Below are 16,127 nucleotides of genomic sequence, written 5' to 3' on the forward strand. Positions count from 1 at the left end.
AGCCATTTTTCAGAACCAAATCAACAAATTACTTAAAGAAATTTGTTGATTGTGACAGAAGTCATTTTCGGCAACATTTCTTAGAAAATTCCAATCTCTTTTCAAAAATTATTAAAATGAAATATAGACATTTTTAGGGATATTTCAAAAATTTGATTCTGAAACTGGGATTGTCAGCAACCATGTTTTTGAATCAGTTCCTCGATATTCTTATCCCAGAAAATATTTTGTAGATTATTAAACAACTTTGCCAAGGCCAAGTTTTTCAAAAATTCTTTTTTCGAAAATTACAAAAAAAAATGTGTATTGATTTCGACTATCGGAATTATTTTCGGTAACATTTTTTCAAAAATTCCAATCACTTTTATAGAACCACCAAAATTAAATCTGGCCTTTTTGGGAAAAAAATAAAAATTTGATTTGGAAATCAACAATTTCGAAAATCTTGACCAAAGTCCATCAACCGGCTATGTTTTTTGAGTCAGTTTGTCCATATCTATATCCTACAATGTTTTGTGGATTTTTAAACAACTATGTCTAAAACTCAATTTTTTAATGCCCCCCTCCCCTCCCAATGGAATTTTTGACTTTTTTCGGAACATTTTTTTGCTTATTTTGACTTATAGGAGTCATTTTCGGCAACATTTCTTTGAAAATATCAACCACTTTTCCAGAATCAAAAAAATAAAATATATATTACCATTTTTGGAACATTTAAAAAATTTTATTTTGAAATAAAAAATTTTGAAAATTTTGGTCTGGATTCATCTTGGCCATGTTTTTCGAATCTATTTCACAGATTTTTTTGTGGATTTTTAGACAACTTTCTAAGAAAACCCATTTTTCAGAACCAAATCAACAAACAAATTTGTTTAAATTACTTTGGAAAAGGCTGCGGAGTCTCTGATTTTTTCTGAGCCTTTTTCAAAATTACTTAAAGAAATTTGTTTGTTGATTTCGATTTGCAAAAGCCAATTTCGGCAGCATTTCTTAGAAAATTCCAGCCACTTTTCAAGAATTATCAAAATGAAATAAAGCCATTTTTGGAATATTTCAAAAATTTGATTCTGACACTGAAAATTTAAAATCTTGGTCTGCCAAGAGCAAGTTTTTCGAAAATAACCAAACAATTTTTTGTTGATTTCGACTCGCAGAAGTCATTTTCAGCAAGATTTTTTCGACAACTCGAGCCGCTCTACAGATCCGTTAAAATTAATTATGGCCATTTTTGGTATATTATTTTAAAATTTTGATTTTTGAAATCAACAATTTCAAATATCTTGGCCGGGATCCATCAGTCGGTTGTTTTTTGAATCAATTTGCCCATTTCTATATCCTAGAATGTTTAGTGGATTTTTAGACAACTCCGTCTAAAACTAAATTTTTCAATGCCCCCAATGACATTTTTGACTTTTTTCGGAACATTTTCGAAAGTTAGCAGACATTTTTTTGTTGATTTAGACTTACAGGAGTCATTTGTGGCAACATTTCTTCAAAATACGAACCAATTTTCCAGAAGAAAAAAAATGAAATACGTATAACAATTTTTATGAGATTTTAAAAATTTGATTCTGAAATAAAAAATTTCTAAAATCTTAGTCTAGATCCATCTTGGCTGTTTTTCGAATCAGTTCGTCGAGATCTATATCCTAGAATTGTTTGACTTTTGACAATTTTGCCTAAAGCTCAATTTTTCAATGCTCCTTCCTCCCTAAAAATTTTGTCTCTATTCCGAACATTTTCGAAAATTACCCAGACATTTATTTGTTAGTTTTGGATTGTCAACATGCCGTGTTTTTGAATCAATTCGTCCATATTCTTATTCCAAAATTTTTTGTGGATTATTAGACAACTTTGCCAAGAGCAAGTTTTTTGAAAATTCGTTTTTCGAAAATTATCAAAAAAAAATGTATGTTAATTTCGAATAACAGCAGTTATTTTCAAAAATTTTAACCGCTTTTACACAACCATCAAAGTTAAATTTGGCTATTTTTGGGGAAAAAATTGATTTTCAAATTAACAATTTCGAAAATCTTGGCCTAAGTCCATATCTCTGAAACCCAATGTTTCAATAGACTAGTGGATATTTTGTGGATTATTAGACGACTTTATCGAGGGCTCAGTTTTTCAGTGACATTTTTGACCATTTTCCACGCTTCCAAGCACTTTCGAAAATTACAGAAAGTGATTTTTTTTTCAAGATTTTCACTCACAGAACTCATTTTCGGCAACATTGTTTTCTAAAATCCCAACTACTTTTACAGAACCATCAAAATTAAATAACAATTTCGAAATTTTTGGCCTGGGTCCAGCTATTTTTTTTGTAATCAGTTTGTCTATGTCTATATCCTAAAATTTTGTGTGGATTTTTAAGTCAACTTTGCCTAAAGCTCAATGAAATTTTTAATTTTTTTCGGAACATTTTCAAAAATTACCCATATATAAGTATGTGGGAATAATTTTCGGCAACATTTCTTCGAAAATACCAACCACTTTTCCAGATTCAAAAAAATTAAATATTACCATTTTTGGGAGATTTTAAAAATCTTATTTTGAAATAAAAAATTTCGAAAATATTTGTATAATTGTGTATTTTGGCGTCTTTGCAAAAGGCTCAATTTTTCAACACCAGCTTTTATGAAATTTTAACTTCTTTTTTTCGAGCACTTTCGAAAATTACCGAATGACATTTTTTGTTGATTTCGGATTGTAGAAGTCATTTTCGGCATTTTTGATGTGTTTTAAAGAATTGATTTTGAATATTTTTTTAATTCTTGGACAACTCTGCCTAAAACTCAATTTTTCGTTGCCTCCCAATGAAACTTTCGACTTTTCGTAACATTTTCCGAAAATCACCCTGTAGTCTTTTTGTTAATTTTGACTTATAGGAGTCATTTTAGCAACCTTTCTTCGAAAATACCAATCACTTTTCCAGAATCAAAAAAATGAAAGCTACTATTTTTGGGAGATTTTAAAAATTTGATTTTGAAATAAAAAAATTCGAAAATTTTTGTCTGTATCCACTTTGGCTATATTTTTCGAATCACTTCTAAAGCTCAATTTTTCAATGCTCCTCCCTCCATGAAAATTTCGACACTTTTCCGAACATTTTCGAAAATTACCCATATATATGTATGTAGGAATCATTTTAGGCAACATTTCTTCGAAAATACCAACCACTTTTCCAGATTCAAAAAAATTAAATATGACCATTTTTGGGAGATTTTAAAAATCTTATTTTGAAATAAAAAATTTCGAACATTTTTGTCTGGATCCATTTTGGCTAGGTTTTTCGAATCAGTTCTAGAATTTTTTTTGTAGATTTTTAGACAACTTTGCCTAAAGCTCAATTTTTCAATGCTGCGTCCATGCAAATGTTGACTCTTTTCCGAACACTTTCGAAAATTACCCAAACATGTTTTTGTTAGTTTTGGATTGCAGAAAAGAAAAGTTTGTTTCGACAAACTTTTCTTCGAAAATTCCAAGCACTTTTCCGGAATTACCAAAATAAAATATGACGATTCTTGAGTTATTTTGGCAATTTGATTTTGAAATTAAAAAAATCGAAAATCTTGGTCTGGGTTCATCTTAGCTATGTTTTTCGAAGCAACTCGTCGATATCTAGATCTCAGAATTGTTTGTATATTTTGGCATCTTTGCAAAAGGCTCAATTTTTCAACACCACCTTTTATGAAATTTTAACCTTTTTTTCGGGCACTTTCGAAAATTACCAAATGACATTTTTTGTTGATTTCGGATTGTAGAAGTCATTTTCGGCATTTTTGATGTATTTTAGAGAATTGATTTTGAATATTTTTTAAACTTTTAGACAACTCTGCCTAAAACTCAATTTTTCATTGCCTCCCAATGAAACTTTCGACTTTTCGGAACATTTTCCGAAAATCACCCTGTAGTCTTTTTGTTAATTTTGACTTATGGGAGTCATTGTTGCTACCTTTCTTCGAAAATACCAACCACTTTTCCAGAATCAAAAAAAAGAAATGCGACTATTTTTGGGAGATTTTAAAAATTTGATTTTGAAATAAAAAAATTTCGAAAATTTTTGTCTGTATCCATTTTGGGTGTATTTTTCGAATCACTTCTAAAGCTCAATTTTTCAATGCTCCTCCCTCCATGAAAATGTCGACTCTTTTCCGAACATTTTTGAAAATTACCCAGACAGGATTTTGTTACTTTTGGATTGCAGAAGTCATTTTCGACTCTTTTTTGACAATTCTTGAGTCATTTTTGAGTTATTTAACAATCTGATTTTGAAATAAAAAAATTCGAAAAACTTGGTCTGGGTCCATCTTGGCTGTTTCTCAAAGCAGCTCGTTGACATCTAGATCTCAGAATTGTTTGTGTATTTTGGCTCTTTGCAAAAGGCTCAATTTTCAACACCACCTTTTATGATTTTTTTACCTTTTTTCGAGCACTTTCGAAAATTACCGAATGACATTTTTTGTTGATTTCGTATTGCAGAAGTCGTTTTCGGTATTTTTGGAATATTTTAAAGATTCGATTTTGAAATAAAAAATTTCGAAAATCTTGGCCTAAGTCCATCAGCAACTTGTTATTATTTTGATTTAGAATTTAGCTTCTCGGGGACATTGATGAGTAATTTTTAATAATTTCTAAACGAGCTCGCTGCTCTTAATTTTAGGCTCTTTGGGTTTTGTTTATAATTTAGTTTCTCAGAGACATTGATTAGTAATTTTCAATAATTCCTATACGTTGCTCGCTGCGCTCGAAACCCTCTCCTTTTGTAATTTAGGGTCATAGATGTGTTTGGTGAAAAAAAAGAAGCGTTTAAAGTGTTACAGACTTCACTTACCACAAATATTAAGTTCTTAAGTAAGTTGAATTATTGACAGAATTTGAAAATATTTTCACACACAAAGATTTAACGGCGAACTTCGCAGATAAAAAATATATATTAATGTAACAAATGTCATGATGGCGAACATTGGGTGCAAAAATGTCAATATTCCCTTCAATAAGCGAATAATTCCTTATCATAAAATCAATGGGTGACATTTTCAATAAGTTCGTCAGCGTCTCCAAATAAAATTTCTCAAGTTATCGAATATTGAAAGATGGTATTTTTAAGCAAAACGCTACGTCTACTTAACAAAATAAAATTTGAATTGGTTCATGAAGACAACATTTGTCTACGGTCAACAGAAAGTGACTCCAGATCTTCCAACTAAAGAAGAATTAGAGGAAGAAGTCGTGATTAAGTTTGTGCAAGAACAGTAGACACAATAAATTTCTTCCTTACTCAAATTATCTAAAGCAGTTGACGCATTTTAATTGGTCATCAGTGGCAATCCAGTCCTTGACACAGCATCTTAGGCAGGATACATTTTTTTACACGTCTTAACGACCATGTAGCCTTTGCATCTGAATCATCTGATTATCTCTACAAGATCGTAAATATCACAATTACCTACACTTATCGAACAGTGCCCACTAGTTAACGCACAATTTATCCGAGAAAATATCGACTTGCGAAATCAGTCGGTATACGAATTTTTACAACTCGCACCTATAAATACGCCCCGTTAAAAGGGTAGAATTGCTAAGCATCCCCGAAAAAGCCTAATTACATCCATCTTATTGATTTAAATTGTTTACGTAGCAATCACATCCCACGGCTAGTCCGAAATTAACTCCACTAAAAGTCGCCTTCCACTAATAATTAACGTTAACCAATAACCAATCGATCCGGCCGAAAAATTTCTTGATTAGTGTCGGCATTTTCTATTCCATTTTGATAAGTGCGACGTGAGAGTGTTGACTATTGTTTTAGGACCGCAAACAATCCTACGTGCTCTTATCTGCCGTTAAAATTGAAAATTGTAAAATAAACGTGTAAACTTCGTTCGAAATCGCAAAGGTGATCTCGCCGAGATTATGTAAATAAGGGAGGGTAAAACGGTGAATATTGTGAGAGAAGTGAAGGAATTGTCACCATGATCAGGGATCTTCCAGAATTTTATTCGTACAAGAGGTTTTTCCGCACGTCGCTCAACCTCCATAAAGGTAAAGTTTATATAAGGAGTGACATTGTGGATTTCTGATTAACCATTAGTGATTAATTGAATGGGGAATACACAAAAGTTTGCCAAAAAAGTAACTACGCAGAATTGGTAATCGTACATTAATCAATCAGTCATTGTTTTTATCTTTCGCGGAAAATCAGCAGGCCTAAAAATGTTGTAACTCATCGAGGAAGTGTTCTTAAGAAATAAACAGGTTTATTAACATTTTTTATTAAAATATTGTTACATAATGAATGCATTTTATCGCGTTTCGCAGCTCGTAGAATACGAAAATACACACCTATCTGCACCTATACACTAAACACAAGGAACGTTCTGAAATTCTGAGTAAACAATTTTATTAATTATTATCTTCGTTGGCATCAGTATATTGTAGAAAGTACAATATCTTATCTCCACCAACTCGTAAATTATCTGTCCAAAATCGTAAATTTTAAAGCTATCTACGCATTATTATAGAAAACAAATAAACTAACAAATTTTCACTGTTTTTCTACATTTGTTGTACGCCACACAGATGTTATGAGTACTCAGATAACACTCGGGTTTTTTGTGTCAGTGGCTTCGTTTTATCTGCAACATATTGGCAAACCGTTTTGAGGCTACCGGAAATGCCGTGACATCAGTTATTTATTTATCTGTAATCTCAGACGATGGTTAAAGTGACTTTGTTGCTGTAACCTTTTCATTGAACAAATAATTTTCATCCTGGAAATTCGTATCTAAATTTTAAGAATCTAAAACCACTGTGTGAAAGTTATGCAATGAAATAATATTATGTTGCATTAAATTTTATACAGGGTGGTGCCTTTACCTTTTTTTATTATTGGGATGCGGGTGAATCGAATGTTGTCAAAAAATCCATCGTTGATACTGTGTTTTTCGACCTTTCATGACTCCTAGAGTACGAAGAAATAGGTCCTCCGTTTCCGTACCACGCTTCTTTATATTTACTTTAACATTACATACATATCTTTATCTTACCTTATTTATAAAGGTTATTATTAAAAAAAATAAAATTCGCAAAATTAAATCTTATAATTTGATTTATTTACCTTCGATAAATTTTTTGATATCACAATTTTTCGGTTTTTCATTCTCCTTAATTTTTCTATTTTTCTATTTTTAAATGTTTCGGTTTCATAATTTTTCGCTTTTGCAAACTTTCATTTTTTCAATTTTTAATTACTTGACTTCCAAATTTTCAATTTTTCGGTTATTCAAATTTTCAAGTTCTTGATTTTCAATATTTCGATTTTACAATATTCCTTTTTTTTTTATTTTAAGTTTCTCAATTTTTAATTTTTCGTTTCTCCAATTTTCCAAATTCTTTATTTTTATTTTTCAATTTCTGAATTTTACAATTTTTCGGTTGTTCAATTTTTCGTTTCCTCAATTTTTCAAGTTCTTGATTTTTTATTTTTCATTTACCCAACTTTTTTATTTTCATTTTCTCTATTTTGTATCACAATTTTTCATTTTTTCATTTTCTAAATTTTTTTCAATGTTTCGATTTTATAATTTTTGGTTGAATCAATTTTTCAAATTTTCAGTCTTTGATTTTTCAGTTCCTCGATTTTCCAATTTTAAAATTTTTCAATCTTTAATCGTTCGATTTTTCAGTTTTTTTCAAGTTCTTGATTCTCAATTTTTAGATTTTTCGAAATTTTTAGTTAATGCTTTTTCGATTTTATAATATTTCTTTTTTTGATTTTGTAGTTTTCCGATTTTTAAGTTTCTCATTTTTTAATTTTTCATTTTTTCAATTTTTCGGTTTTGCAGTTATTCGTTTCCCAAATTTTTCAAGTTTTTGATTTTAATTTTTCATTTTCCCGTTTTTTTATTTTCAGTTTCTCAATTTTGTACCACAATTTATTGTAATTTTTTTCAGATTCTTTCGATTTTATAATTTTTTCTTAATCAATTTTTCAAATTTTCATTCTTCAGATTTTCTGTTCCTCGGTTTTCCAGTTTTAAACTTTCAATTTTAAAATTTTTGGTTTTTCAGTTCTCCGATTTTTCAATTTCTTTAATTTTCAGTATTTCAATTTTATATTTCTTTTTTTTATTTTGCGGTTTTTCGATTTTCAGGTTTCTCAATTTTTAATTTTTCGGTTTTTTATTTTTCGTTGCCCCAATTTTTCAAGTTCTTCATTTTTATTTTTCATTTTCCTGATTTTTTTATTTTCATTTTCTCAATTTTGTACCACAATTTTTCATTTTTTCACATTGTTATTTTTTGAATTTCTTTCGATTTTATCATTTTTGGTTAATCAATTTTTCAAATTTTCATTCTTTAAACTTTCAGTTCCTCGATTTTCCAATTTTAAACTTTCAATTTTAAAATTTTTGGAATTTCAGTTATCCGATTTTTCAATTTCTTTAATTTTCAATATTTCAATTTTATATTTCTATTTTTTATTTTGCGGTTTTTCGATTTTCAAGTTTCTCAATTTTTAATTTTTCGTTTTTTCGATTTTTCGTTTCTTCAATTTTCCAAATTCTTTATTTTTATTTTTCAATTTCTCAGTTTTACAATTTTTCGGTTTTTCATTTTTCGTTGCCTCAATTTTTCAAGTTCTTGGTGTTTATTTTTCATTTTTTCATATTGTTATTTTTTCAGTTTCTTTCGATTTTATAATTTTTGATTAAATCAGTTTATCAAATTTTCATTCTTTAAATTTTTAGTTCCTCGATTTTCCAATTTTAAACTTTCAATTCTAAAATTTTTGGATTTTCAGTTATCCCATTTTTCAATTTCTTTAATTTTCAATATTTCAATTTTATATTTCTATTTTTTATTTTGCGGTTTTTCGATTTTCAAGTTTCTCAATTTTCAATTTTTCGTTTTTTCAATTTTTCGTTTCTTCAATTTTCCAAGTCCTTTATTTTTATTTTTCAATTTCTCAGTTTTACAATTTTTCGGTTTTTCATTTTTCGTTGCCCCAATTTTTCAAGTTCTTGATTTTTATTTTTCATTTTCCCGATTTTTTAATTTTCATTTACTCGATTTTTTCCTTTCCTTTATTTTTCAATGTTTCTTTCGATTTTATAATTTTTGGTTTAATCAATTTTGCAAATTTTCATTCTTTGATTTTTCAGTTCCTCGATTTTCCAATTTTAAAATTTTTCAATTTTTAATCGTTCGATTTTTCAGTTTTTTTTTCAAGTTCTTGATTCTCAATTTTTAGATTTTTCGAATTTTTTAGATTTTACTTTTTCGATTTTACAATATTTCTTTTTTTGATTTTGTAGTTTTCCGATTTTTAAGTTTCTCAGTTTTTAATTTTTCATTTTTTAATTTTTTGTTTCTTCAATCTTCCAAATTCTTGATTTTTATTTTTCAGTTTCTCAATTTTACAATTTTTCGGTTATTGAATTTTCCAAATTCTTGATTTTTATTTTTGAGTTTCTCAATTTTTCATTTCTTCGTTGACTCAAATTTTCAAATTCTTGATTTTACTTTTTATTTTTCCGATTTTTTAATTTTGATTTTCTCGATTTTATATCAATTTTTCTTTTTTTCATTTTCTTTATTTTTTAAAAATTTCTTTCGATTTTATAATTTTAAGTTTATTCATTTCATCACATTATCAATCTCTGATTTTCAATTCCTCGATTTTCCAGTTTTTAAATTTTTCAATTTTGCAATTTTTGGATTTCTCAATTATCCGATTTTCCGATTTCTTTAATTTTCAATATTGCGTTTTTTCGATAATTTTGAAGTTTTTAGATTCGAAAAGTTAAAAATCTAAAAACTATAAAAAACCGAAAAATTGCAAAATCTAAAAAGTGGAAAATCAAAAATTGAAAAGCGCAGAACTGAAGAAACAATGAAAAACTAAAAATCTAAAAAATTAATAAATCGGAAAATTGGAAAGAAAAAACGAATCGAATTGAAAAATTGAAAGACCCTAAAGTTGTAAAACCGAAAAATTATAGGATTGTCAAAATTTTAAGGTCAAAAAACCATAACATTAAAGGTTCGAAAAATTTAAAAATTAAATATCGAGAAATTAAAAAAATAAAAATCGAAAAATTGAAAAATCGAATAAATGAAAAAGTTTTAAAAATCCAATAATTAAAAAAACGAAGACAAACATTTGCAAATCAAAAATTGAAGAACCGAAAAATTACAAAATCTGGATGTTGAAAATCGAAAAAATGAAAACCGAAAAATTGCAAGTCGAAAAATTGAAAAATCCAAAAATTGAAAAATTCCACATTGAATAAAGAAAATCAAAAACGTAAACGAAAAATTTGCATTTTGAAAAATTAAAAATAGAAAACTCAAGAAAGTGCAAATCGAAAAATAAAAGAAAAGTCTAAACATTGAAAAATTAAAATTGAAAACTCGTGAAATTGCAAATCGAAAAATTACAAAAACTAAACATTCTAACATCCAAAAGTTGGAAAATTGGAAAACTGAAAATTTTAAAAATGAAAAATTGAAAAATCGGAAATCGGAAAATTGAAGAAACGAAAAATTGAAAAAATTCAAATTAGAAAAACAAAAATTATAATCGGAACATCGAAAAACCGAGAAATTAAAAAAATAAAGGAGACATAAAACCGAAAAATTTAAAAAATTGACAAATTAAAAATTGAAAACTTGTGAACTTGTAACTTGAAAAATTGCAAAATCTAAAATTTCTAACATCCAAAAGTTGGAAATGAAAAATTGAAAAAAGGAATTATAAAATCGAAACATTGAAAAATTGGATAATTAAAAATATAAGGAAAATACAAAACCGAAAACTTAAATATTGAAAACTCGAGAAACGCAAATCCAAAATTTGCAAAATGAGAAAATTGAAAATTCAAAATTTGAAAAATCGAAAAACTTAAATATCAAAGCTTCAAAATTCGAAAAAAAAGGAAAATTGAAACGTTGCCATGTCGAGGAACGGAGGAAACGAAAAATTTAAAAAATTATAAATGAAAAAAGAGTTATAAAATCGAAACATTGAAAACTCAAGAAAATCAAATCGAAAAATTATAAAATCAGAAAAATGAAAATTCAAAATTTGGAAAATGGAAAAACGAAAGATTTAAGCTTCAAAATTAAAGAAAAAAAATTAATGAAAAATTGAAAACTTGTGAAAAAACTTAAAAATTGCAAAATGAAAAAACAAGAAAACATGAAAAATTGAAACATTGCAAATCGAAAAACTGAAGAAACGAAAAATTAAAAAAATCAAAATTGAGAAAAAGAATTATAAAATTGAAATATTGGAAAATAGAGTAATTGACAAAATAAGGAAAATAAAAAACCGAAAAATTAAACATTGAAAACTCAATAAACTCAAACCGAAAAATTGCAAAATCAAAAAATTGAAAATGGAAAATTTGAAAAATCGAAAAACTGAAAAATTTAAGCTTCAAAATTCGAAAAATTGAAGTGAAGGGGCGACCAATTTTAAATCAGTTTTTAAGACAAGCATTTTCACTGAAATTAGATGAAATTAATTTTGTGGTTATACCTGTTTAATTTTGTTATTTGTATATTTCTAAGGGACGTTAAACCTGAGTATTTCCACGTGTTCTTAAACCAGCTGATCTCGTGTGGCCTACATTTTATAAATTGTTTCTACATTCGTGGAAAATGATTGTTTACTGATCTGATACAGGTGAACACTTTGAAGGTTTGTTTAAACACTCCTGTGCTTCCTGCTCGTTTTTCCCGAAAACAAACTATTAGACAAGAATTTGTTTATAATTCAAAACGTTGGTTGTTATATTAAAAAAAAAAAAAAAACAAGAACAGCTGTCTAACACTTTTTGTACTCTAGAATAATGTTTTTTTTTACGGTTTTTTAATGTTCGTATGAAGTTGCTATGAGTTAAAGCTTCAAACAATGGTGTTTTTGCACGTTTTCTGGTTTCAGATCATAAGAATCAAATGATTGATTCGGTTTTAAAACCCGTAGAAAAAATTAACTGCGTTCTCGTAACATAAGCAATCACTCCAAAACCGCAAATATTGTAAATTATCAGACGAAATAAACACGCCCGAAAGAAAAACCAAAACAAACCGTAAAATTTTAATCCTCGTTACACTCGAATCAAGCACAAATCCTGTCCGCGAATTTCGCCCTTGTGACGTCTGCAAAAACATGCCCTAATTTTCTAGTTAAATGTATATTATTTATATTTGCCATTAACGACTTTCTATTTTTATTCATAAAGGCCTGTTACTCCAATATTTATTTCAACACTTGGCGAGTTTATCACACTCGTGCTAATAAATCGAAAATCTAGTGCGGACGTTCGGTCGCTGTCACTTCCGACAAACGTACTTACTTTTGTTCGAGAGCACCCCATCACCTTTGCTCGCCATTATCGCGTTGCATAAACTGGTTGCGCAATGAGCATCTGCGGATAATAATGTAAAAAGCGTCATACACTTTCACGAATGAACAAATCCATATCTTTAAATAACACTTTAAATATACGGATTTCGTCAGTGCGGCAATAATCGCGAATTGATGCAAGAGGAAGAGCGAAGAAACGACACACCAGGAAGAAATCAAGGCGAAAAACCGCTTTCTGCCCATGTGGTAACGCATCCTTGCTGGGTGGAGACGGGTTTGGTAAAGTGACCCTTATGGCGCGGTGGGTAAAGGCCATCGCGCCACCGGAGGGGTATTCACACCATAGGCGCCGGTGGGTAGAGTTCGACGGGGGCAACGAGATTCGCGCTAAATGGTTGGGTAAACGGTGTTTGGCAACGGTGAATTTTTCACGTAATGTTTATGTTTTTAAATAACGAAATAACAGTAATATTGTTACATGTCAAAATTTGCTGTCTTAAGTTTTGGCAACTCTGAAAAAATTGACAGGATTTTTCGAAGAAGTGGAGCCGTAAAAAAGTTCTAGAAGTCGAAATTAACAAACGAAATTTTTTTGGCAATTTTCGATGGTGTTTGTGGAAAAGTCAAAAATTTCAGATAGTAGGGTTTTAAAAAATGAGCTTTTTCGTAAAACTGCGCAAAAATCTAGAAAATTTTGGGAGATAAATTGGGACGAGCTAAATTGAAAGATATATCAGGTGGGGGTTCCGTAATAAAATTGGAGAAAAAAATCCAAAGTCCTGGACTAATCGTAAAACTTTTGTGAAACTATTTGGTGCTACTCTGGAGTACTTAGACGGAGAAAAAGTATGAAAAAAAATGTGACCCTTCGAAAAAATGCAGCCATAAAAAACATCTAGAAGTCGAAATTACTAAATGAAAATTTTCTGGTAATTTTCGACGGTGCTTGTGGAAACGTCAGAATTTTTAAAAAAATTAAAGAAATTAATTTTTTCCGCAAAACTCCAGAAAAATTTTGAAAAATTCTGAGATAGACTACGACGAGCTAAATTGAAAAACATATTGTCTTGATACGTTGGGAGCAAAATTGAACAAAAAAGTCAAAAATTCTGGACTAATCCTAACACTTTTCTTGAAGGAGCTATTTAGTACTACTCCGGAAAAACTGGAAAGTGAAAAATTATGAAAATAAAATGTTTTATTTTTTTATATATATATATATATTTATTTACGCAGAAATGATATGTCTGTCAGGAAAAATAACCCAAAGCTAAAACGGCGACTGATTTTCAAAATATCCGTGTCCAAAATCAAATTTTAGTTTTTGGCGATTTTGAAAAAAATGACATGACTTTTCGAAAGAATGCAGTCATGAAAAAATCCAGAAGTCGTAATTAACAAACCAGTTTTTTTTTTGTAATTTTCGACGGTGCTTGTGGAAAGGTCAAAATTTTCAAATACTGAAGAAAAACGAACTTTTTCGGAAAACTTCAGAAAAATCCTGAAAAATTCCGAGAGATAAACTTCGACGAGATAAATCGAGAAAGACATTGTCTTGATGCTTCGGGAGCAAAATTGAACAAAGAAGTCAAAAATTCTACACTAATTCTAACACTTTTCTTGAAGGAGCTATTTAGTACTACTCCGGAAAAACTGGAAAGTGAAAAATTATAAAAATAAAATATATTTGCATAGAAATGATATGTCTATCAGGAAAAATAACCCAAAGCTAAAACGGCGACTGATTTTCAAAATATCCGTGTCCAAAATCAAATTTTAGTTTTTGGCGAATTTGAGAAAAATGGCATGACTTTACGAAAGAATGCAATCATAAAAAAATCCAGATGTCGAAATTAACAAACCATTTTTTTTGTAATTTTCGACGGTGCTTGTGGAAAGTTCAAAATTTTCAAATACTGAAGAAAAACGAACTTTTTCGGAAAACTGCAGAAAAATCCTGAAAAATTCCGAGAGATAAACTTCGACGAGATAAATCGAGAAAGACATTGTCTTGATGCTTCGGGAGCAAAATTGAACAAAGAAGTCAAAAATTCTACACTAATTCTAACACTTTTCTTGAAGGAGCTATTTAGTACTACTCCGGAAAAACTGGAAAGTGAAAAATTATAAAAATAAAATATATTTGCATAGAAATGATATGTCTATCAGGAAAAATAACCCAAAGCTAAAACGGCGACTGATTTTCAAAATATCCGTGTCCAAAATCAAATTTTAGTTTTTGGCGAATTTGAGAAAAATGGCATGACTTTACGAAAGAATGCAATCATAAAAAAATCCAGATGTCGAAATTAACAAACCATTTTTTTTGTAATTTTCGACGGTGCTTGTGGAAAGTTCAAAATTTTCAAATACTGAAGAAAAACGAACTTTTTCGGAAAACTGCAGAAAAATCCTGAAAAATTCCGAGAGATAAACTTCGACGAGATAAATTCAAAAAAACATTGGCTTGATACTTCGGGAGCAAAATTGAACAAAAAAGTCAAAAATTCTAGACTAATTCTAACACTTTTCTTGAAGGAGCTATTTAGTACTAAGTACTCCGGAAAAACTGGAAAGTGAAAAATTATGAAAATTAAATGTATTTACGCAGAAATGATATGTCTATCAGGAAAAATAACCCAAAGCTAAAACGGCGACTGATTTTCAAAATATCCGTGTCCAAAATCAAATTTTAGTTTTTGGCGATTTCGAAAAAAATGGCATGACTTTTCGAAACAATGCTACAAATTTGCTACATTTAGTAGGGACGATTCTGAAAAGCGGCAGGGTTTTTCGAAGAAATGAAGCCTTAAAAAACTTCTAGAAATCGAAATTAACAAACAGAATTTGTTTGGTAAATTTTGACGATGCTTGACGAAGGGTAAAAAATTTCAAAAACTGTGCTATTAAAAAGATGAACTGTTTCAGAAAAATGCAGAAAAATCCAAGAAAACTCTGGAAGATAAGTTTTGACGAGCTAAATCGAAAAATATATCGTGTTGATGGTTCCGGAGCAAAATTTCAGGAAAAAATCCAAAATTTTGGAAGAATCTTCTTGAAAGAGCTATCCAGTGCTACTCCGAGAAACCGGGATGGACAAAAATTAGAAAAAAAAAATGTTTGCACAGGAATAATGCGTCTATTAGGAAAAAGAAACGAAAACCAAAACGGCCACTGGTTTTTTAAAATATTTGGGTCTAAAATAATCAAATTTTCAAGATTTGTCAAAATTTGTCATATTTATTTTTGGCTACTTAGAAAATGTGGCACAATTTTTGGAAGAAATTAAGGCCTAAAAAACTTCTAGAAGTCAAAATTGACAAACGAAATTTTTTTGATAATTTTCGGCGGTGTTTGTGGAAAAGTCAAAAATTTCAAATACATAGTACTAAGGTATAAAAAATAAGCTTTTTCGCAAAACTGCAGAAACATCTGAGAAATAAATTTCGACGAGCTAAATCAAAAAGTATATCGTATCTATGGTTTCGGAACAAAATTACAGAAAAACAAATTGGGAATCTTGGACCAGTCATAATATTCTAGCCAAAAATCAAATTTTCAAGAAATCTCAAAATTGTTGTATTTAATAGTGACGATTCTGAAAAAGTGAGGGTTTTTCGAAGAAATAAAGCGATAAAAACTTCTAGTAATCAAAATTAACAAACGAAATTTTTTTGGTAATTTTCGACAGTGCTTGTTGAAAAGTCAAAAATTTCAAATACTAGGGTATTAAAAAGAGCCTTTTTGC

At 29.1% G+C, this 16,127-nt stretch overlaps 1 protein-coding gene across 3 annotated transcripts in view; it reads left to right on the top strand.

The window, feature by feature from the left end:
* Wake (wide awake) overlaps nucleotides 1-16,127 on the top strand; it is a 132,042-nt gene that overhangs the window by 36,807 nt on the left and 79,108 nt on the right. Inside the window, exon 1 of one of the 3 annotated variants that reach the window (XM_064059830.1) lies at nucleotides 5,887-6,045. The exons of the other annotated variants lie outside the window; for them this stretch is intronic. Coding sequence (XP_063915900.1) covers nucleotides 5,976-6,045 — 70 coding nt within the window. The 5' untranslated portion in view covers nucleotides 5,887-5,975. Of the gene's footprint in view, nucleotides 1-5,886; nucleotides 6,046-16,127 lie in introns of those variants that run through there. 3 annotated transcript variants of the gene reach the window in all.

The sequence above is a fragment of the Zophobas morio genome, unplaced genomic scaffold, assembly GCF_036711695.1.
Source record: "Zophobas morio isolate AGI-343-1 ecotype UQ-CSIRO unplaced genomic scaffold, CSIRO_AGI_Zmor_V1 ptg000021l, whole genome shotgun sequence".
NCBI lineage: Eukaryota > Metazoa > Arthropoda > Insecta > Coleoptera > Tenebrionidae > Zophobas > Zophobas morio.